Source organism: Sus scrofa, chromosome 13 (assembly GCF_054392235.1).
Source record: "Sus scrofa isolate SSC_HxYL_T2T_F1_AM1 chromosome 13, Sscrofa_HxYL_maternal_Yorkshire_Landrace_v2.0, whole genome shotgun sequence".
Lineage (NCBI taxonomy): Eukaryota > Metazoa > Chordata > Mammalia > Artiodactyla > Suidae > Sus > Sus scrofa.
Genome location: NC_139395.1, coordinates 15,854,383 through 15,870,475, shown reverse-complemented (window position 1 = coordinate 15,870,475; position 16,093 = coordinate 15,854,383). Strand labels below are relative to the sequence as shown.

The window sequence follows — 16,093 nt, the reverse complement described above, 5'->3', positions numbered from 1 at the left end:
GGTCCCCTGCAATGTCTAGGAAAACAAGTTCAGAAGGAAAATACCTTATCTTTCTAGGATTTGTGCTGTGCACTGTATCAGGCTTCAAAGAAAGGAAAGCTAGGAAGAAATACTGTCTTGGATCACAGCTCCATGTCTTATAGAGAAACTCACTGTGTTTACCTTCCAGTCGGTTCATTAGGTGTGGCAGGATCTAAGGCAACTAGAAAATTCCCTTTTGATTTTACCTTTGGGAAAATGCTTTCTCCTTCAGCCATAGTCAGTGTGGGTATTATTAATCACTGACTGAATTGCAAGATGGTGAATGAACACTGGCTGAGGAATTAGAGAGCTAGGAAGCTGCTTGTTATGAATCCATGGCAAGAACGAGGAAATAAAGAAGCTCTGCTAGCTTGCTGCTTTGTAAAAAATACATGTGTTTCACAAATGCCACCTGACCTTTCTGCTTTCTCTTTACACAGAAGAAATGCCACCAGCTATTTTGGGTGATGCAGGGATAAGGCACACAAAGGAGAGGATGGGAGTTAATTATTTAATGGAATTGGGGCTAAGGCTGGAGCAAAACTTCTAGGTCTAATAAAAGAGTCCAATTGTCACAGTGGACTCAGGATACAGGAGGCAGACAAACAGTAGCTCAAGGGGCCAGGGGAGGGCATACCGACTCCTCTTTCAAGATGATGGGGTAACTCATGTGTGTGTTAACCAATGTGTCAGAAGGGAATGTGGCCAGGCCACCAAGATCATAAAGGAGCAAAAAAGAAAAATGCGGCAAAGAGAAGATGGTGGTGTGAGAGAGACAGAGGGAGAGGATGGGGAGAGGGGCCGGGATGGGTACACAGTAAAGAATATGACCTGCCACTTGGAGTTCCCTGTGGCGTGGTGGATTAATGATCCAGCGCTATCTCTGTGGTGGTGTGGGTTCAATCCCTGGCCCAGCTCAGTTGGTTAAAGGGTCCAGCATTGCTACAGGTGTGGCATAGGTTTCAGCTGTATCTTGGATTCAGTCTTTGGCCTGGGAACTTCCATATGTTACGGGTACATCAAGGAGAGGAGAGGAGAGGAGAGGAGAGGGGAGGGGAGGGGAGGGGACGGGAGGGAAAGGAAATGATCTGCCACAACCTGTGTAAAGGGGAAAAAATTTTTTTTCTTTTGTCTTTTGTCTTTTTAGGGCCACACCTGTGGCATATGTAGGTTCCCAGGCTAGGGGTCAAATCAGAGCTGCAGCCGCTGGCTTATAACCACAGCCACAGCAATGTGGGATCTAAGATGCATCTGCGACCTACACCACAGCTCATGGCAACACCAGATCCTTAACCCACTGAGTGAGGCCAGGGATCGAACCTGCATCCTCATGGATACTAGTTGGGTTCGTTAACCACTAGGCCACGATGGGAACTCCGGGGGAAAAAAATTTTGAACTTGCTGCAGATGGTTGGATTCTGGACCCACTCTTGCCATTTCCTGAGTGATATAGGGCAAGTCATTTCCTCTCAGTTTCCTGCCTATGTCTGAAGATTGCCATTAAGAAAATAAGCAAGATCATGTCATATGTTGAATCACAGGACATTGCTAATGGTGTTCAGTTGTAATGTGTGGACATGCTTTAAATGGTGTAAGACGCTCTCCACTTTGGAGGAGGAATTATTAACTTTGTCAGGCTGCCTGATCTCCCATCATTGGAGAGTCATCCCTGAAGGCTTCCTTAGGCTGCTAAGATTCTACCACCACCATGCAAACTCACCCCAAAAGTAAACACTTTTAGCCACTTTCAGCCAGCACTTGGCTAGAAATTCGCTGACAGTTGCTGAGAGCTGGGGGGCCGTGACAATGAGCCACCTGGGAAGCAAGTTCTCTAGCCCCTGTCAAAAAGGGACTGCTTCCCTTGCTGATCCCTGTGGAACAGAGCAGAACCTTGCAGGCCTCCCCCAGAAGGACGAAACTGAGCACTTAAGGATGAGGACAATAAAGTCACACAGTACAGTTTTACAGATACTGTAGCTGCCAGCAGAGAGAAAAAGCTAACTGCCTGATGACCAGCCTGCCACCATGACATAATCTGCTCCATCTTGAGCAGTGCTGAAGCTATGGCTAGCAGAATTCCAAGAACTGGCCTCAAGAAAACAAGATTAACACTATTTCTCAATAACAATTTCTATCTTTGTGGGCATGAGAATAACTGCAGCTTGCTCTGCCCATATATGTAAGCAGGTGTCTAAAGCAAAGAGATGCTACAGACCCACTCTGAAAGTGCAACGCCCGATGTCAGCATGAAGACGTTACAGAAGACGGACCTTTCCCCCTAATCCCATAGAAATGTAATGATGTTTGACAGTGGGGAACTGAAAGCAGCTCCTTTGCCCCTTTCCAGTTTACTCATTTCTGTTCCCCTCTAGCCTTAAAAGAACCTAATTATGGGAATAAGATCACTAAGCAATTGAGACGAACTCTTGACTTACGCTCTCCTGAATGCACCCCATGCCTTGTCTAACCCGTGATTCTTTTCCTAGACAGAAGATTGAAAAACTAAGTTTAAAAATGACTTAGTTTACCCTCAACAGCCCCCTTAGCAATCCTGCAGGGAGATCTCACAGGCAAGATAACATCCGAAGAGTGAACCGGTCTGCATGCAATGGAGAAGGCTGCAGACCCCTACCTCTTGCCTTGATGATTCAGAGATTCTTCCCCCCCAATTTTTCCCTTTAAAAACTGTTGTGGTTGGAGTTCCTGTTGTGGCTCAGTGGTTAATGAATCCGACTAGGAACCATGAGGTTTTGGGTTCGATCCCTGGGCTTGCTCAGTGGGTTAAGGATCCAGTGTTGCCGTGAGCTGTGGTGAAGGTCGCAGACGAGGCTCAGATCCCGAGTTGCTGTGGCTCTGGCATAGGCTGGCGGCTACAGTTCTGATTCAACCCCTAGCCTGGGCACCTCCATATGCTGTGGGAGTGGCCCAAGAAATGGTAAAAAGACAAAAACAAATTTTTTAATTAAAAAAATGAAAACTGTTGTGGCAGAGCAGAATCTTCAGAGTTGGTCTCAGGACACCAGTCCATCATCTCCCCAGATTGTTGGCTTTTCTGGTTAAAGCATCTTTCCTATCTACTGACACTTGCCTCTAGAATGATTGGCTTATGAACAGCAAGCAGCCAAACCTGAGTTCAGTTACAGCTGGACTAAATCCATTGTGGCACAGTAGAAATAAATCCGACTAGTATCCACGAGGATTTGGGTTCGATGCCCAGCCTTGCTCAGTGGATAGGGGATCTGGCATTGCTGTGAGCTGTGGCGTAGGTCACAGATGCGGCTCAGAACCCAACTTGCTGTGGCTGTGGTGTAGCCCAGCAGCTATAGCTCCAATTCGACCCCTAGCCCAGGAACTTCCACATGTCACAAGTGTGGCCCTAAACAGAAAAAAAGAAAAAGAAAAAAACTCATGAGAAACACCGAGCCAGAACCATCCAAGGAGCCATTCCTTAATTCCTGACTCTCAGACACTGTGAAATGTGAAGTGTTTATTGTTAAGTCTCTACATTTTACAGTACGGGTCAGCCTTAGATGACCGATACAGAAGGAAAAGCCCAGGTGTGAGCTGTTGGGTTTGCTCTACTAAATCTGGTAGAAATAGCCGGCCTCTGCAGGGGGCACGACTATCAGCGGCAACATCAGGCTGTGTGGAGGGCAGATGTGAAGAGCACGAGGTGAGGCAGTTAGGTTAGTTCAGGCAAGCAGAGGTGAAGCCTGACTGTCATCTGATGCGTCTGGGTATGGAGGCTGGAGGTAATGGGAGGGAGCTGAGGGGTGAGGGCTGCCTGGGGTGGGGGAAGAAGTCGGGTGTCAGTGAGGCTCCTAGGTTTCCATCCTGGGCAGCTGCGCAGGTGGCGGGAACTCATAGCACGGGAGATGCAGGTGAGTTCATTCCTGGGTGTCCTGGATTTGAGGCATTCGGGGGAGATTCTAGGGGAGAGGTCCCAGCATGAAGCTGGAGGTATCTAAACAGCCCTGTCCTGGAGTTCCATTGTGGATCAGCAGTAACAAACTCAACTGGCATCCATGAGGATCCAAGTTCTATCCCTGGCCCTGCTCAGTAGGTTAAGGATCTGGCGTTGCCATGAGCTGTGTTGTAGGTCACAGACAAAGCTCTGATCTGGCTTTGCTGTGGCTGTGGCGCAGCCCAGCAGCTGCAACTCTGATTCAACCCCTAGCCTGGGAACTTTCATATGCCACACGTATGGCCCTAAAAAGCAAAGCAAACAAAAAACAAACAAACAAAAATCCTGTCCTCCTAGTGAAATGGATCCACCTAATGAGCTCCAGACAACACAGCCATGGATATTGTTGATGCTGCAGCTGCAAATAACCTAGAAGAGGACTGGCTTTGTAGAATGCCACCTCCTTGAAGGCCGCTGGATATGACTGCAGGTATGTGATGCCTAAAAATAATCTAGCAGCATCTAGCCCTTTCGGTAAGTTTTTTTAGCTAAAACCCCCAAATGGCCCTAGTGGGCAGCTCTCTGTGGGTGGCACCTCCTCTCCCTCCCTGCCCTTACTCTTCAAAATCAGTAGCTCTTAACCTTGGCTCTGAATTCGAAACACCAGGGAAATTTTATGTGGATGAAGCAGGAGATGTAAAATTTCCTGGCAGATGGGAGCTGTTGGTTGCACTCTTCTTTCTGCCTAAAAAGTGAGACCAGTCTCACTCTCTCTAGGACCAAAAGGGATCCTGTCTATGAAAGGGTTTTGTGAAATGCAAAGCCTTATTCAAATGTAAATGATAACCTTTACCTTTACCTTTAACTACATGAGAAGTCAAAGAGCTTTTTATTTTTAACTTTTCGCTATGAAAAACATCCCAACTATACTGAAGAGAATAATATAATAAGCCCTTATTAAGGAACCATCACTCAGCTTCAGAAATGATCAATTCATGGCCAGTCTTATTTTATTTATAGTCTCACCTATAACCCCCCACTAGATTATTTTTATATCATTCATAAATATTTCAGCATGTATCTCTAAAAGATAATCTTTTTTTTAAAAAGCCACAATACTATTATCACAATTTCAAAATGATCAATAATTCCTATATAACAAATATCCACTCAGTATTCACATTATCCCCAGTCTTTTTCTTTGTTTCTTTGGGTTTGGATCCAAATAATCACTTCCTTAGATACGTCCTCAGTCTGGTTCAATGTATAGATTTTGCCCCAGTTGCTCTCCGTTTCCCCTTACAATTTTTTGTTTGTTTGTTTGTTTGGCTTTTATCAATGCACCTGTGGCATATGGAAGTTCCCAGGCTAGCAGTCAAATCTGAGCTGCCGCTGCCAGCAAGAGTAAGGCGGGATCCGAGCTACACCTGCAACCTACACCACAGCTCACGGCAACGCAGGATCCCTGACCCACCGGGCAAGGCCAGGAATTGAACCACATCCTCATGGATACTAGTCGATTTGGTACCGCTACCCCCTTGCACTTCCTTTCTTAAAAAAAAAACAGTTCATTGGTCCTGTAGTTTCCTTCAGTCTATGGGAGTTCCCATCCTTGTGCAGTGGATATGAGTCTGATTAGTATCCATAAGGATTCGGGTTCAATCCTTGGCCTTGCTCAGTGGTCCAGCGATCCAGCATGGTCGAGATCTGTGATGTAGGTCGCAGACGTGACTCAGAGCCCAAGTTGCTGTGGTTGTGGTGTAGGCCAGCTCCTATTCGACCCCTAGCCTGGGAATTCCATATGCATCCCTAAAAAGCAAAAAAAAATTTTCCTTCATTCTAGATTTTACTGACTGCATCCTTCTGATTTTTTTTAAAAAAATAAACTTTATTTTATAGATGTTTTGGTTTTACAGAAAATTTGTGAAGACAGTACACAAAGATTCCAGACAGTTCACTCAGTTGCCCCTTTAATTACCATCACATCAAGGGTATGAACTACCAACAGGACCTCACATTGGCTCTTTTTGTAATCATTTAAAATAAAATTCTCATGGTAACCATCTCTGAAGTGATAAAAATCTCAGAAATATTCTCCCTGGTTAAAAAAAGAAAAGAAAAGAAAAGAGAAAAGAAATATTCTCCCTGATGTTGCAGCATGCATGCAAGAACCCTCTAAGAGTCCTAGAGGAACGTGAACATTTAATGAAAGCTAAGTCTTCTTTGACCCTGGTCGTAATAAAATAAACCTATGACATTTATCTTTGGCCTTGCCTGTGGCATATGGGGGTTCTGGGGCCAGGGGTCATACCTGAGCCACAGCAGCAACCCAAACTGCTGCAATGACAATGCCAGATCCTTAACCCTCTTGAGCCATGAGGAAACTCCTTAATATGTTGATAACAGATTGTTTTTCTCTATTTCTTTACTTTTTTTTTTTTTTTCCTTTTTAGGGCCACAGCAGCAGCACATGTAAGTGCCTAGGCTAGGGGTCAAATTGGAGCTACAGCTGCTGGCCTACACCACAGTCACAACAACACAGGATCCAAGCTGCGTGTGCAACCTACACCACAGCTTATGGCAACACCGGATCCTTAACCCAGTGAGTAAGGCCAGGGATCGAACCTGCATCCTCATGGATCCTAGTCGGTTTTGTTGACCTCTGGGCGGTGAAGGGAACTCCATGTTTTTCTCTGTTTCTTAAATAGATGTAGTAGGACTGAGAATAGGGATTCGGATTCATTAGAGTCACTGCCGTGGGCAATTCTCCGTGTAAACAGAAGAGATTTCATACTGCTGGCTCTTAGCAAGTCCTCATTGATGTACATGCACACACTTGTAAACATACAGTAGTTTTAGTTGGACTTGGTTGGAGGGAGGTATACTTCTGCCCTTGTGTATGGTTTCTTGACTTCTCCAAGAGGACTCCAGCCCTTAACTTGGATCCCAAATGTATATAACTCATCTGCTGAGACTTGAATTTCCCCAAATAGAAATTTATTTTTTGGATAGAAAATCTGTCACCCTTAATACATAAAGGCCCCCAGTAAAGAGTGTAGAATGCAAATTGCTACCAAAATTTTACTAGTACTTCTATCGGTTTCAGGCAATAAATCTACATTGTGTGATCGTCATTGTCTGAAACCTCAGGAAGATCTCTTGCCACTCTACCCTGCTACTGCGATCTGAATTTTCTCCCTCACAGCTAGTCATCTGGGTTAAAGCATTGCTTTAAAGTACTGCATTTAAAGTGCACAAGGAGGAGTTCCCGTCGTGGCTCGGTGGTTAACAAATCCAACTAGGAACCATGAGGTTGTAGGTTCGATCCCCGACTTTGCTCAGTGGGTTAGGGATCTGGCGTTGCTGTGAACTGTGGTGTATATTGCAGACAAAGCTCGGATCTGGCATTGCTGTGGCTCTGGCATAGGCCAGAGGCTACAGCTCCGATTGGACCCCTGGCCTGGGAACCTCCATACGCCTTGGGAGCGGCTCAAGAAATGGCAAAAACACACACACACACACACACACACACACACACACACACACAGTGCACAAGGAGTTCCTGTTGTGGTTTAGGGGGTTAAGAAACTGATTAGCATGCATGAGGATGCAGATTTGATCCCTGGCCGCCCTCAGTGGGTTAAGGATCCAGCATTGTCATGAGCTGTGTAGGTCACAGATCTGGTGTTGATGTGGTGTAGGCCTGGAGCTGCAGTTCTAACTCAACCCTTAGCTTAAGAACTTCAATATGCTATGGGTACAGCCCTAAAAAGACAAAAGAAAAAAAAAGTGCAGGACCAAAACATGGTGACTTGGAAAGGTGCTACATTAAGCCATGAATCTGCCATGTTTTGTTAGAGTAACTGCTCTTATCAAGAGAATGCTTTCCAGGTCTCTCTCAGGTCGTTGCTCAAATGCCTTTAAAGTTGAAATTTTTTTTTTTTTTTTTGATCTTTTTAGGGCCACACCTGTGGCATGTGGAAGTTCCCAGGCTAGGGGTTGAATCAGAGCTATAGCTGCCAGCCTACACCACAGCCATAGCAACATGGGATCCGAGCCACGTCTGAGATCTACACCACAGCTCATGGCAACTCCCAATCCTTCACCCAATGAGCAAGGCCAGAGATCAAACCCACATCCTCATGCATACTAGTTGGGCTTATTACTGCTGAGCCACAACAGGAACTTCCTTATGTTATGTGTTTTACCTCTTCCTTTCACCTATTTTTTGTCTTCTCCCACTTGAAGGAAATCTCCCTGAGAGCAGGAATCCTTTTTTGCTTTTGTTTTTGCTTTTTCACTTAAGAATCACCAGGTCTTAGAAGGGTTTCACCAGAGTTCCCTGGTGGCCTAGTGCTTAAGGATTTGGCGTTGTTACTGCTGTGGCTCTGGTTAGATCCCTGACCCAGAAACTCCTGCATTCCATGAATGTGGCCGAATCACTGTTGATGCTGCCCTGGATCATGTGGCAGAGGCAGTGCTGCTCAGGTCTCTCCATAGAAAGCACCACCCCCCGCCCCCTGCCACTGCCGTCTTTGGAAGGAAGTTGCTGTTCACAGCCCACATTGAGGGAGTGGACAGTATTCACCCTCTTCAGAACAGAGTATCTGCTTCCGCATGGGAGATTTGTCTTCTCCCCAATCTATGTACTTATTCATTATTTATATGAGCACAGACCTGTAGATATTTCATACTTTGGATTGCAGTCCAATACTGCTTTATTTTCTTGCCCAGATTGTTCCAGCTTTGGCTGTAGGAAGCTCTTTCCATTGGCTCCTATGTGTCTGTTCTCCCCCACCCTTTTTTTTGTGCCTGTCCCTTTGACAAACTTCTTTTCATTACTGACGTATTTATTTTTAGTGCACTTCCTTACTTTCTGACATCACGAGATGCTTCAGGCTCATCATGTATTATCCCCCGGATGTATTTCCTGCCCCAGTGCTTGAATCAGCCGTTTCTTCAAGGAGTCTTTCATTGGGAAATGATAAGAGAAATCAGATCTGGGCACTGGGTGTGCTTGTTGCTCCTGGGAATTGTCACTTCTAGGCCCCTGCAGCCAAGAGAGCAAGGAAATATCTACGTATGTTACCTCTGTATGTACACACATCCAAAAATATTTCTATATGTAACCATCTGTATCTAAGTTAAATACAAATTCTCACTGATGTCTCCAACTCTAACCCACTACCTTCTCGACCATTTAGTTTCTTCCTGATATTTGGAAAAGATGTCCTTTTGTATCTCATAAAAATCCAGATTCAAATTCAATTTTTTGGCAAGAATATTTCATGGGAGGTGGTGTGTTCTGTCATCTTAGCAATGTTAGCAGCCACTGATGATCATTTCCTAAGATCTCCTAATTCTTTAAAGTTAAAAAAAAAAATGGTTTTGACTGGTTTCACTCTTCTCTGAATAACTGGAATTCTCTATAGAAAGAGAAACCTCGGGGAGTTCCCTTTGTGGCTCAGTGGTTAACGAACCCGACTAGGACCCATGAGGATGTGGGTTCGATCCCTGGCCTCACTCAGTGGGTCAGAGATACAGCATTCAGTGAGCTCTGGTGTAGGTCACATACATGGCTCGGATCCTGTGTTGCTATGGCTGTAGTATAGACCAGCAGCTATAGCTCTGATTTGACCCCTAGCCTGAGAACTGCCAAATGCTGTGCGTGTGGCCCTGAAAAGCAAACATAAAATAATAAAATAAAACCCACCCATGCATCACCACCAGATTCTGATTCGATTGGTCTGGAATGGCATGCTGGAACAGGCAGGTCTTTTTTCTTATTTATTTTTTTATTGTGATATAGTTGATGTATAACACCATATAAATTACAGGTATAGAGATTCACAATTTTTTTTTTTTTTGTCTTTTTGCCATTTCTTGGGCTGCTCCCATGGCATATGGAGGTTCCCAGGCTAGGGGTCGAATCGGAGCTGTAGCCGCCGGCCTACACCAAAGCCACAGCAACAGGGGATCCGAGCTGCGTCTGCAACCTATACCACAGCTCATGGCAACGCCGGATCGTTAACCCACTGAGCAAGGGCAGGGATCGAAGCCACAACCTCATGGTTCCTAGTCGGATTCGTTAACCACTGTGCCACGACAGGAACTCCAAGATTTACAAATTTTAAACGTTATACTCCACTTATACTTATTATAGTTCTCCATATATGTGTCAGTTTTTTTGTTTTATTCACTTGTTTGTTGTATTTTTTAGATCCCACATGTAAGTGATGTCATACAGTATTTGTCTTTCTGTCTGACTTATTTCATGCAGCATAATGCATTCCAGGTGGATATCTTGCTGCATATGGCAAAACTTCATTCTTCTCATGGCTGAGTAGTTTTCCATTGTATATCTGGTATATTTGTACATCTTCTTTAGCCATTCATCTTCTTTTTTTTTTTTCTCTTTTTCCTTCTAAAAAGAAAGATATGCACCGGCAGCATATGGATGTTCCCAGGCTAGGGGTTGAATTGGAGCTACAGCCGCTGGCCTACACCACAGCCATAGCAGCTCAGGATCCGAGCCACGTCTGCGACCCTACACTGTAGCTCACAGCAAAGCCCGGTCCCCAACCCACTGAGCGAGGCCAGGGATAAAACCTGCATCTTTATGGATACTAGTCAGATTCATTTCCACTGCACCACAGCTGGAATTCCTAGCCATTCATCTGCTAATGTACATTTAGGCTGCTTTCATAATCTTGGCAAATACAAATAATGCTGCTATGAACATTGCAGTGCATGTATCTTTTCAAATTAGTGTTTTTATTTTTTTCAGGTATACAGCCAGGAATGCGATTGCTGGGTGGTATGGTAACTATTTTCAGTTTTCTGAGGAGCCTCCACAGTGTTTTGCACAGTGGCTGCACCAACTTGCATTCCATAACGGGCAGTTTTTGTGGAATTTTTGCAGAGTGATTCTAATGTTTAACCAGGGCCATTTCCAAGGCCCCTGGAACTCTGGAGAGTTGTCTCACATCTACAGTCTCGTCACCTCAATCCAGTTCCCTGTCAGTAGCTGCCACCTCTGACGTGATATTCAGAAGACGAAGCCAGGACAGATGATGCCAGGGAAGGCTCACTAACCCCCCAGGATGCTGAGGCTCAGTTCCAACCATCAGGCCTTTAACATAAGACACAGCACTCTGTCCCACCCTCAACTCCACGGATTTTGCCGTGGCTAGCACTGTTCCAAGTGTTTTAAATCTCTTGACATCCCTACTAGGTTGGTATAATCTCACCTAACAGATGAGTGACTGGATTTGAGAGTTGACTGACTCACTAAGGTCTCCAGCCTTTTTCTGAGCTGGTTCCTGGGCTTTGTCTCATCACGTGACAGCACTTAACAGGCTATGACTCCAAGCCCAGCCCCTCTCAAGGGGCTCCTCCTTCCCTAAGTGTAACAGATATTTACTCTTGAAGCAGAGACAACCTGCAGGGTGCAAGGCCTGAAAAAAGGTGAGGAGGCCTGGCCTGGAGAGAGAGATCCGGAATCCCTGTCCCTCATTCAGCATCAGGCCCTGTCTGGGTGTGGGCGGTGCCCCTCCCCTTCCTTCACAGCTCAGTGGTCTGAGCGTGGGTGAGGGCAAAGTCTAGAAACCCTGGACACTCTACCTCTGACTCCTTCCTGTGCCCACGAGGTCTCACCCGCAACTCCTTCCTCACTTACCCTTTCCAGAAAATCTCGTGGGTGCTCTCCATTCTATCCGCCCCCTATTGCCTCCCCTAAGTCCTGACTAGAACTACACTCATCACCCACCACCACCCCTCCATAATCTCCATCCCAGACAGTAACAACGCCATCCACCCAGACCAGAAACTCCGACCTCATCCTGGCACAGTTGTTCCTGACACTCAATCAGCTATTAAGTCCCAGCAGTGTTACGTCAGGAGGGCTGTTAACACCCATCGGCTCTGCTGTCCCCATGGCCCAGGGCAGACTGCAGCTTTGAAGCCAACTCTGCTCCATTCCCTGTCTACGCCTGCCCTAGGCCCCCGGGCTTCGTACACCATCCTGAACCAACCAATGTGGCTCCTCCTGCTCCCCGGACGCGTCCCTAATTATATAATTAAACCCCCGCTCAAGCTGCAAACCTCTGCGCAAGTGCCAATTCGCTCAGCCTGCTCCAGGAAGGCAGTGACGTCAGCGTTATTTACCGGTCTCCCTCAGCAACCAGGACACCTGCTCCGCTGCCGCTCCGCCCCTGCGCTGTAGGCCAAATTCCCGGGTGCCCCAAGGCCCGAGACTTCCTCCAGAGGCAGGCCCCGCCCTGATTGGCTGCCGCCTGGGCTCGGTCTCCGCGCTCCGTCCGAACCAGGGTAGGTTCCGCCCCCAGGCCCTGCAGGGGATTGGCCCCGGCCGCCCCGCCCAGCTCCGATTGGTCCAGGATGAGGCCCGCCCACGTAGGCCGTCGGGCCCACGGAGGCCAGAGCGTCCAGCATGGCCGGAATGCGTAGGCTGGAGCTGGCGGAGGCTCTACAACTGGGGCCAGGCTGGCGGCATGCGTGCCACGCGCTGCTCTACGCGCCGGACCCAGGGCTGCTCTTCGGCCGTGTCCCGCTGCGCTACGCCGTGCTGGTGAGGAGGGGGCGCGCCCGGCCACTGCCTGCCCCCCCCCACCCCGCCCTGCGGCCGCCCCCGGCCACGCCCCCGACCATCCCTGCTTTCCTCTTCGCAGATGCAGATGCGCTTTGACGGTCGCCTGGGCTTCCCTGGAGGCTTCGTGGACTTGCGGGACCACAGCCTGGAGGATGGGTTGAACCGCGAGCTGGACGAGGAACTGGGCGAGGCCGCAGCCGCCTTCCGTGTTGAGCGCGCCGATTACCGCAGCTCCCACGCGGGGTCCCGGCCACGCGTCGTGGTGCACTTCTACACCAAGTGTCTGACCCTGGAGCAGCTGACTGCGGTGGAGAGGGGTGCGCCGCGCGCCCGAGACCACGGGCTGGAGGTGCGGCCAGCCTGGGACTCCACCCCACGTCCTCCCCGGCCCCAAAGGCCTGTCCCGAAGTTTCTTAGTGTAGCTGTTGCCTGGGTGACCAGTTGCAGCCAACCTGGTCTTCCTGCAAAGACCTTATTCTCTCCCCGGTTTACAGGCCTCTATAGCTGTCTTTCCAGAACACATCCATCCAAGTCACTCTTCTGCTTCCCTTTGATAATAACAGGCATTGCACCTTAGGCCCTAGTTTTTCTTGGATGGGAGATAATGGTCGGATATTTTGTGGGAAAACCTCAGCGGTTAGGCTAGACGAGCAGGGGACAGACTTGTATGGCAATGGGTCTCAAACTTTGGCAGGTATCAGGATCATCTGTGAGGCTTATTAAAACAGTGGTTACTGGCTGCACTCCCAGAATTGCTGGCTCAGTGGAGGAGGGGGAGAAGGACCTGAGAATATGCATTTTTCAGAAGTTCTAGAGAATGCTGATATGGCTGGTCTGGGTACCACATTTTGAGAACTACTGGTGTAGGGCTGTGCATGCATCCTGGAGGCGGGAGCCACTAAGGTTTAGTGATGTGGGAAGGGCCAGCATTTATGGAGCTGGATAGCATGCCCTGGCTCATTTCTTTGCAAAGACTTGGGCCCGCTAGGCTCCATAGAGGTACATGTCCTCAGGCCTGGTTCTGCTGGACTGATAAGGGGTGAGCCTCTGGAGTATCTGGCTGGGCTGAGCTCCCTGAGTTCCCAGATTCTCCCATCTCCTTCCTTTCCCAGGTGCTGGGCCTGGTGCGGGTGCCCCTGTATACCCTGCGGGATGGCGTGGGAGGCCTGCCTGCCTTCCTGGAGAATACCTTTATTGGAAATGCACGGGAGCAGCTGCTGGAAGCCCTCCAGAACCTGGGACTGCTGGAAGCTGGTTCTTTCGCCCGCCTTAAGATCTCAGCTCCTCCTCCCTAGAGGCAGCCCTCCTTGGACTAGTGGCACCTTCCTGAGATCAGGGCCTTTGTACTGGGGAGGGAGGGAGGAAAAGGGGTTGTTTTCTTTTCTGGGCCTGGGCCTGATAGATGATAACAGATTAAAAGAGAAGTGTGTGTAATATGTTCTGAACAGAGGGCCCCCACAGCGACTCACAGCATCAGTGGCAAGAATCTGCCACTCACCCCAGGGCACCCTGGCAGATTCTCAGAACCTGCCTCTTCCCTATACATTTGCACACACACAGGATGGCAGCCCCCAGACATGCCGCAATCTGCCCATACATGAGCTGATGCCCCTCCCCCCACCCCCTGCCAAGTCCGGTTTAACCAAGAAGTGGCGTGTGTGGGGCATAGAGTATCATCACACCCATCTCCTTGCTGGGAAGGAGCTTCTGAAGCAGGGAAGGTCTTTCCTCACACTCCTCCATGGCTGTTTCCAGGGTCCAGTCCAGCCCTGGCTGGTTGATGAGGGCAGAGAAGCAGATGACCCTCTTTCCCCCGAAAGTGGTTGTATCCTTGCCTGGGGGTTGGCCAAAGGAGGATCCCCCCAAAAGGAAGTAGAGGGTCCTAACCAAGTCCCTGCCCTCTTCTGAAACTGAGCAGAAGGGATGAGGAAATGGTTTGGCCTCCATGGACCAACCTTGGAATTGGATCCTGGCGCATCTCCTGCAACGCTTTCATTTGGGACCCCTAAGCTCCAGGGGACATCAGAAGGGAGCTGGCCAGCCCTGACAAAAAGAACCTCCCAGTAAAGAAGGGCTTGTAGCTGGACCTCAAAGCCTTTCAGTTGTTTCAGCAAATGAGCTGTATGAAATATTGGAGGTCTAAGAATGAGAGAGAGCCTAAGACCTTGATCTTCCATGTGGCCATGAAGCTCGCTTTCTTTCTTTCTTTTTCTTCCTTCCTTCCTTCCTGCCACACTTATGGCATGTGGAACTTCCCAGGCCAGGAAGGGAACCTGTGCCATAGCCGCAACCCAAGCCCCTACAGTGGCAATGTGGATTCTTAACCCACTGTGCTACGAGAACTCCAGGAAGCTTTTTCTTAAAGAGCCAAATAGTGAATATTTCAGGCTTTGTGGGCCACAGAGCATGTAAGTAGCAAGGTCGGACACATAAATTGCTGGGTGTGGCTGTGTTCCATTAAAACCATTTAAAAAGGGATGTGGCCAGTCTGAGGGCCACAGTTTGCCAGCCCCTGCTCTAGAGGGAAAGATAATTATGATGCTTATTTACTTATTTTATTTATGTCCATGCTAAGAAAGGAAATAAAGGATTGATACAAGTCCTACCTTGCTGTCTTTCACTGTTAGTTGAGGTGGCCTGGAAGGGCCTCTGAAGAGCATTTAGGGTGGATCCAAGGAGGAGTGTGGGGAGAGGAGTCTAGGTGTTCCAGGAAGAAGCACATGTTAAGGCCCTGGGGTACGTCTTGGCAGATTATCCCAAGACAGAGGTAGAGAATTAGACTCTGCCAATTGGGTGGCAGCAGGGGGTGAGGCCATGACCTTGCAGGTCATGATCAAGGGTGTGGTGTGTGGAGCATAGGCTGGGAGGGGCTTAGAGAAGAAGAGGGCCTGGAGCTGGAGAGAAGTGGGGGCATTTGAGAGCTGGTGCTGGGGCAGCAACAGGCCCTCTGGCGGGCTGGCTGGAGGGTGTCCTAACTACAAGTTATAGATGAAGGGAAAACCTGGCAAAGCTGGAGGGGGGATCACACAAGCTTTTGGAGGGTGGAGTCAAGGTCATTTAGAGTATATGCTGAGACCTACATTTGTGAGTCATCAGCATCAGAATGGTGTGGCAAGTTTTCACATTGGATGACACAGTGATGGACAGTGATGGGGTGTGAGGCTTAGGTCTCAATAAGACAGCAAAGGCAGGAGGTGACTTCAGAGGGCCTAGCAAACGAGTCTTGGCGAGGCAGGACTCCAGCATGGGCTGCAGTGGTGGGGGAGGTATACCAGAAACAGCTGGCAGCACTGAGGAAAGAGTTTAAGGGGCCAGATCTCTACTAGCTTAAAGGATTCTTTCGCTGATCAAGAGTTTATCCACAATGAGCACATGAATTTCAGATTACATACAGCGAATCCATGGAAACTGCAAGCAGAGATCAACAGAGATCTCAGACCCAGGTGGGAGACCATAGCCCCAGTTCCCCAGTCCTAGGTAAAATAAACTGACAACATAGTAGGATGGAATCTAGGATATAAAAATGATAATGATGATGGTGACAACAGTTGAACATTTTG

At 48.2% G+C, this 16,093-nt stretch overlaps 1 protein-coding gene and 1 long non-coding RNA gene across 3 annotated transcripts; one reads left to right on the top strand and one right to left on the bottom strand.

The window, feature by feature from the left end:
• Positions 1-4,910: 4,910 nt before the first annotated feature.
• Positions 4,911-12,158, bottom strand: LOC146397180 (uncharacterized). Of its 2 annotated transcripts, XR_014825076.1 has the most exons (3): positions 12,029-12,158; positions 8,799-8,975; positions 4,911-5,734 (listed from the first exon to the last, which is right to left on the bottom strand). It is a non-coding gene; the product is annotated as an uncharacterized LOC146397180 (long non-coding RNA). The 2 variants fall into 2 exon arrangements; XR_014825075.1 differs by lacking the exon at positions 4,911-5,734 and having other exon boundaries at positions 5,793-8,975.
• A 198-nt stretch (positions 12,159-12,356) lies between these two features.
• On the top strand, positions 12,357-15,138 carry NUDT16 (nudix hydrolase 16). The gene is made up of 3 exons (XM_021071323.2): positions 12,357-12,512; positions 12,613-12,882; positions 13,646-15,138. Exons 1-3 carry the CDS (start codon positions 12,375-12,377, stop codon positions 13,826-13,828), a joined length of 591 nt encoding a protein of 196 aa, XP_020926982.1. The 5' UTR covers positions 12,357-12,374; the 3' UTR covers positions 13,829-15,138.
• The last annotated feature ends 955 nt before the right edge of the window (positions 15,139-16,093 follow it).

What these genes read in the sequence shown, in the direction of transcription:
- NUDT16 (XM_021071323.2), top strand. Translation starts at nt 12,375, where the DNA reads ATGGCCGGAATGCGTAGGCTGGAGCTGGCGGAGGCTCTACAACTGGGG. An exon ending in CGCTGCGCTACGCCGTGCTG is followed by an intron (nt 12,513 to 12,612) that starts GTGAGGAGGGGG and finishes TCCTCTTCGCAG; the next exon opens with ATGCAGATGCGCTTTGACGG. An exon ending in CCCGAGACCACGGGCTGGAG is followed by an intron (nt 12,883 to 13,645) that starts GTGCGGCCAGCC and finishes TTCCTTTCCCAG; the next exon opens with GTGCTGGGCCTGGTGCGGGT.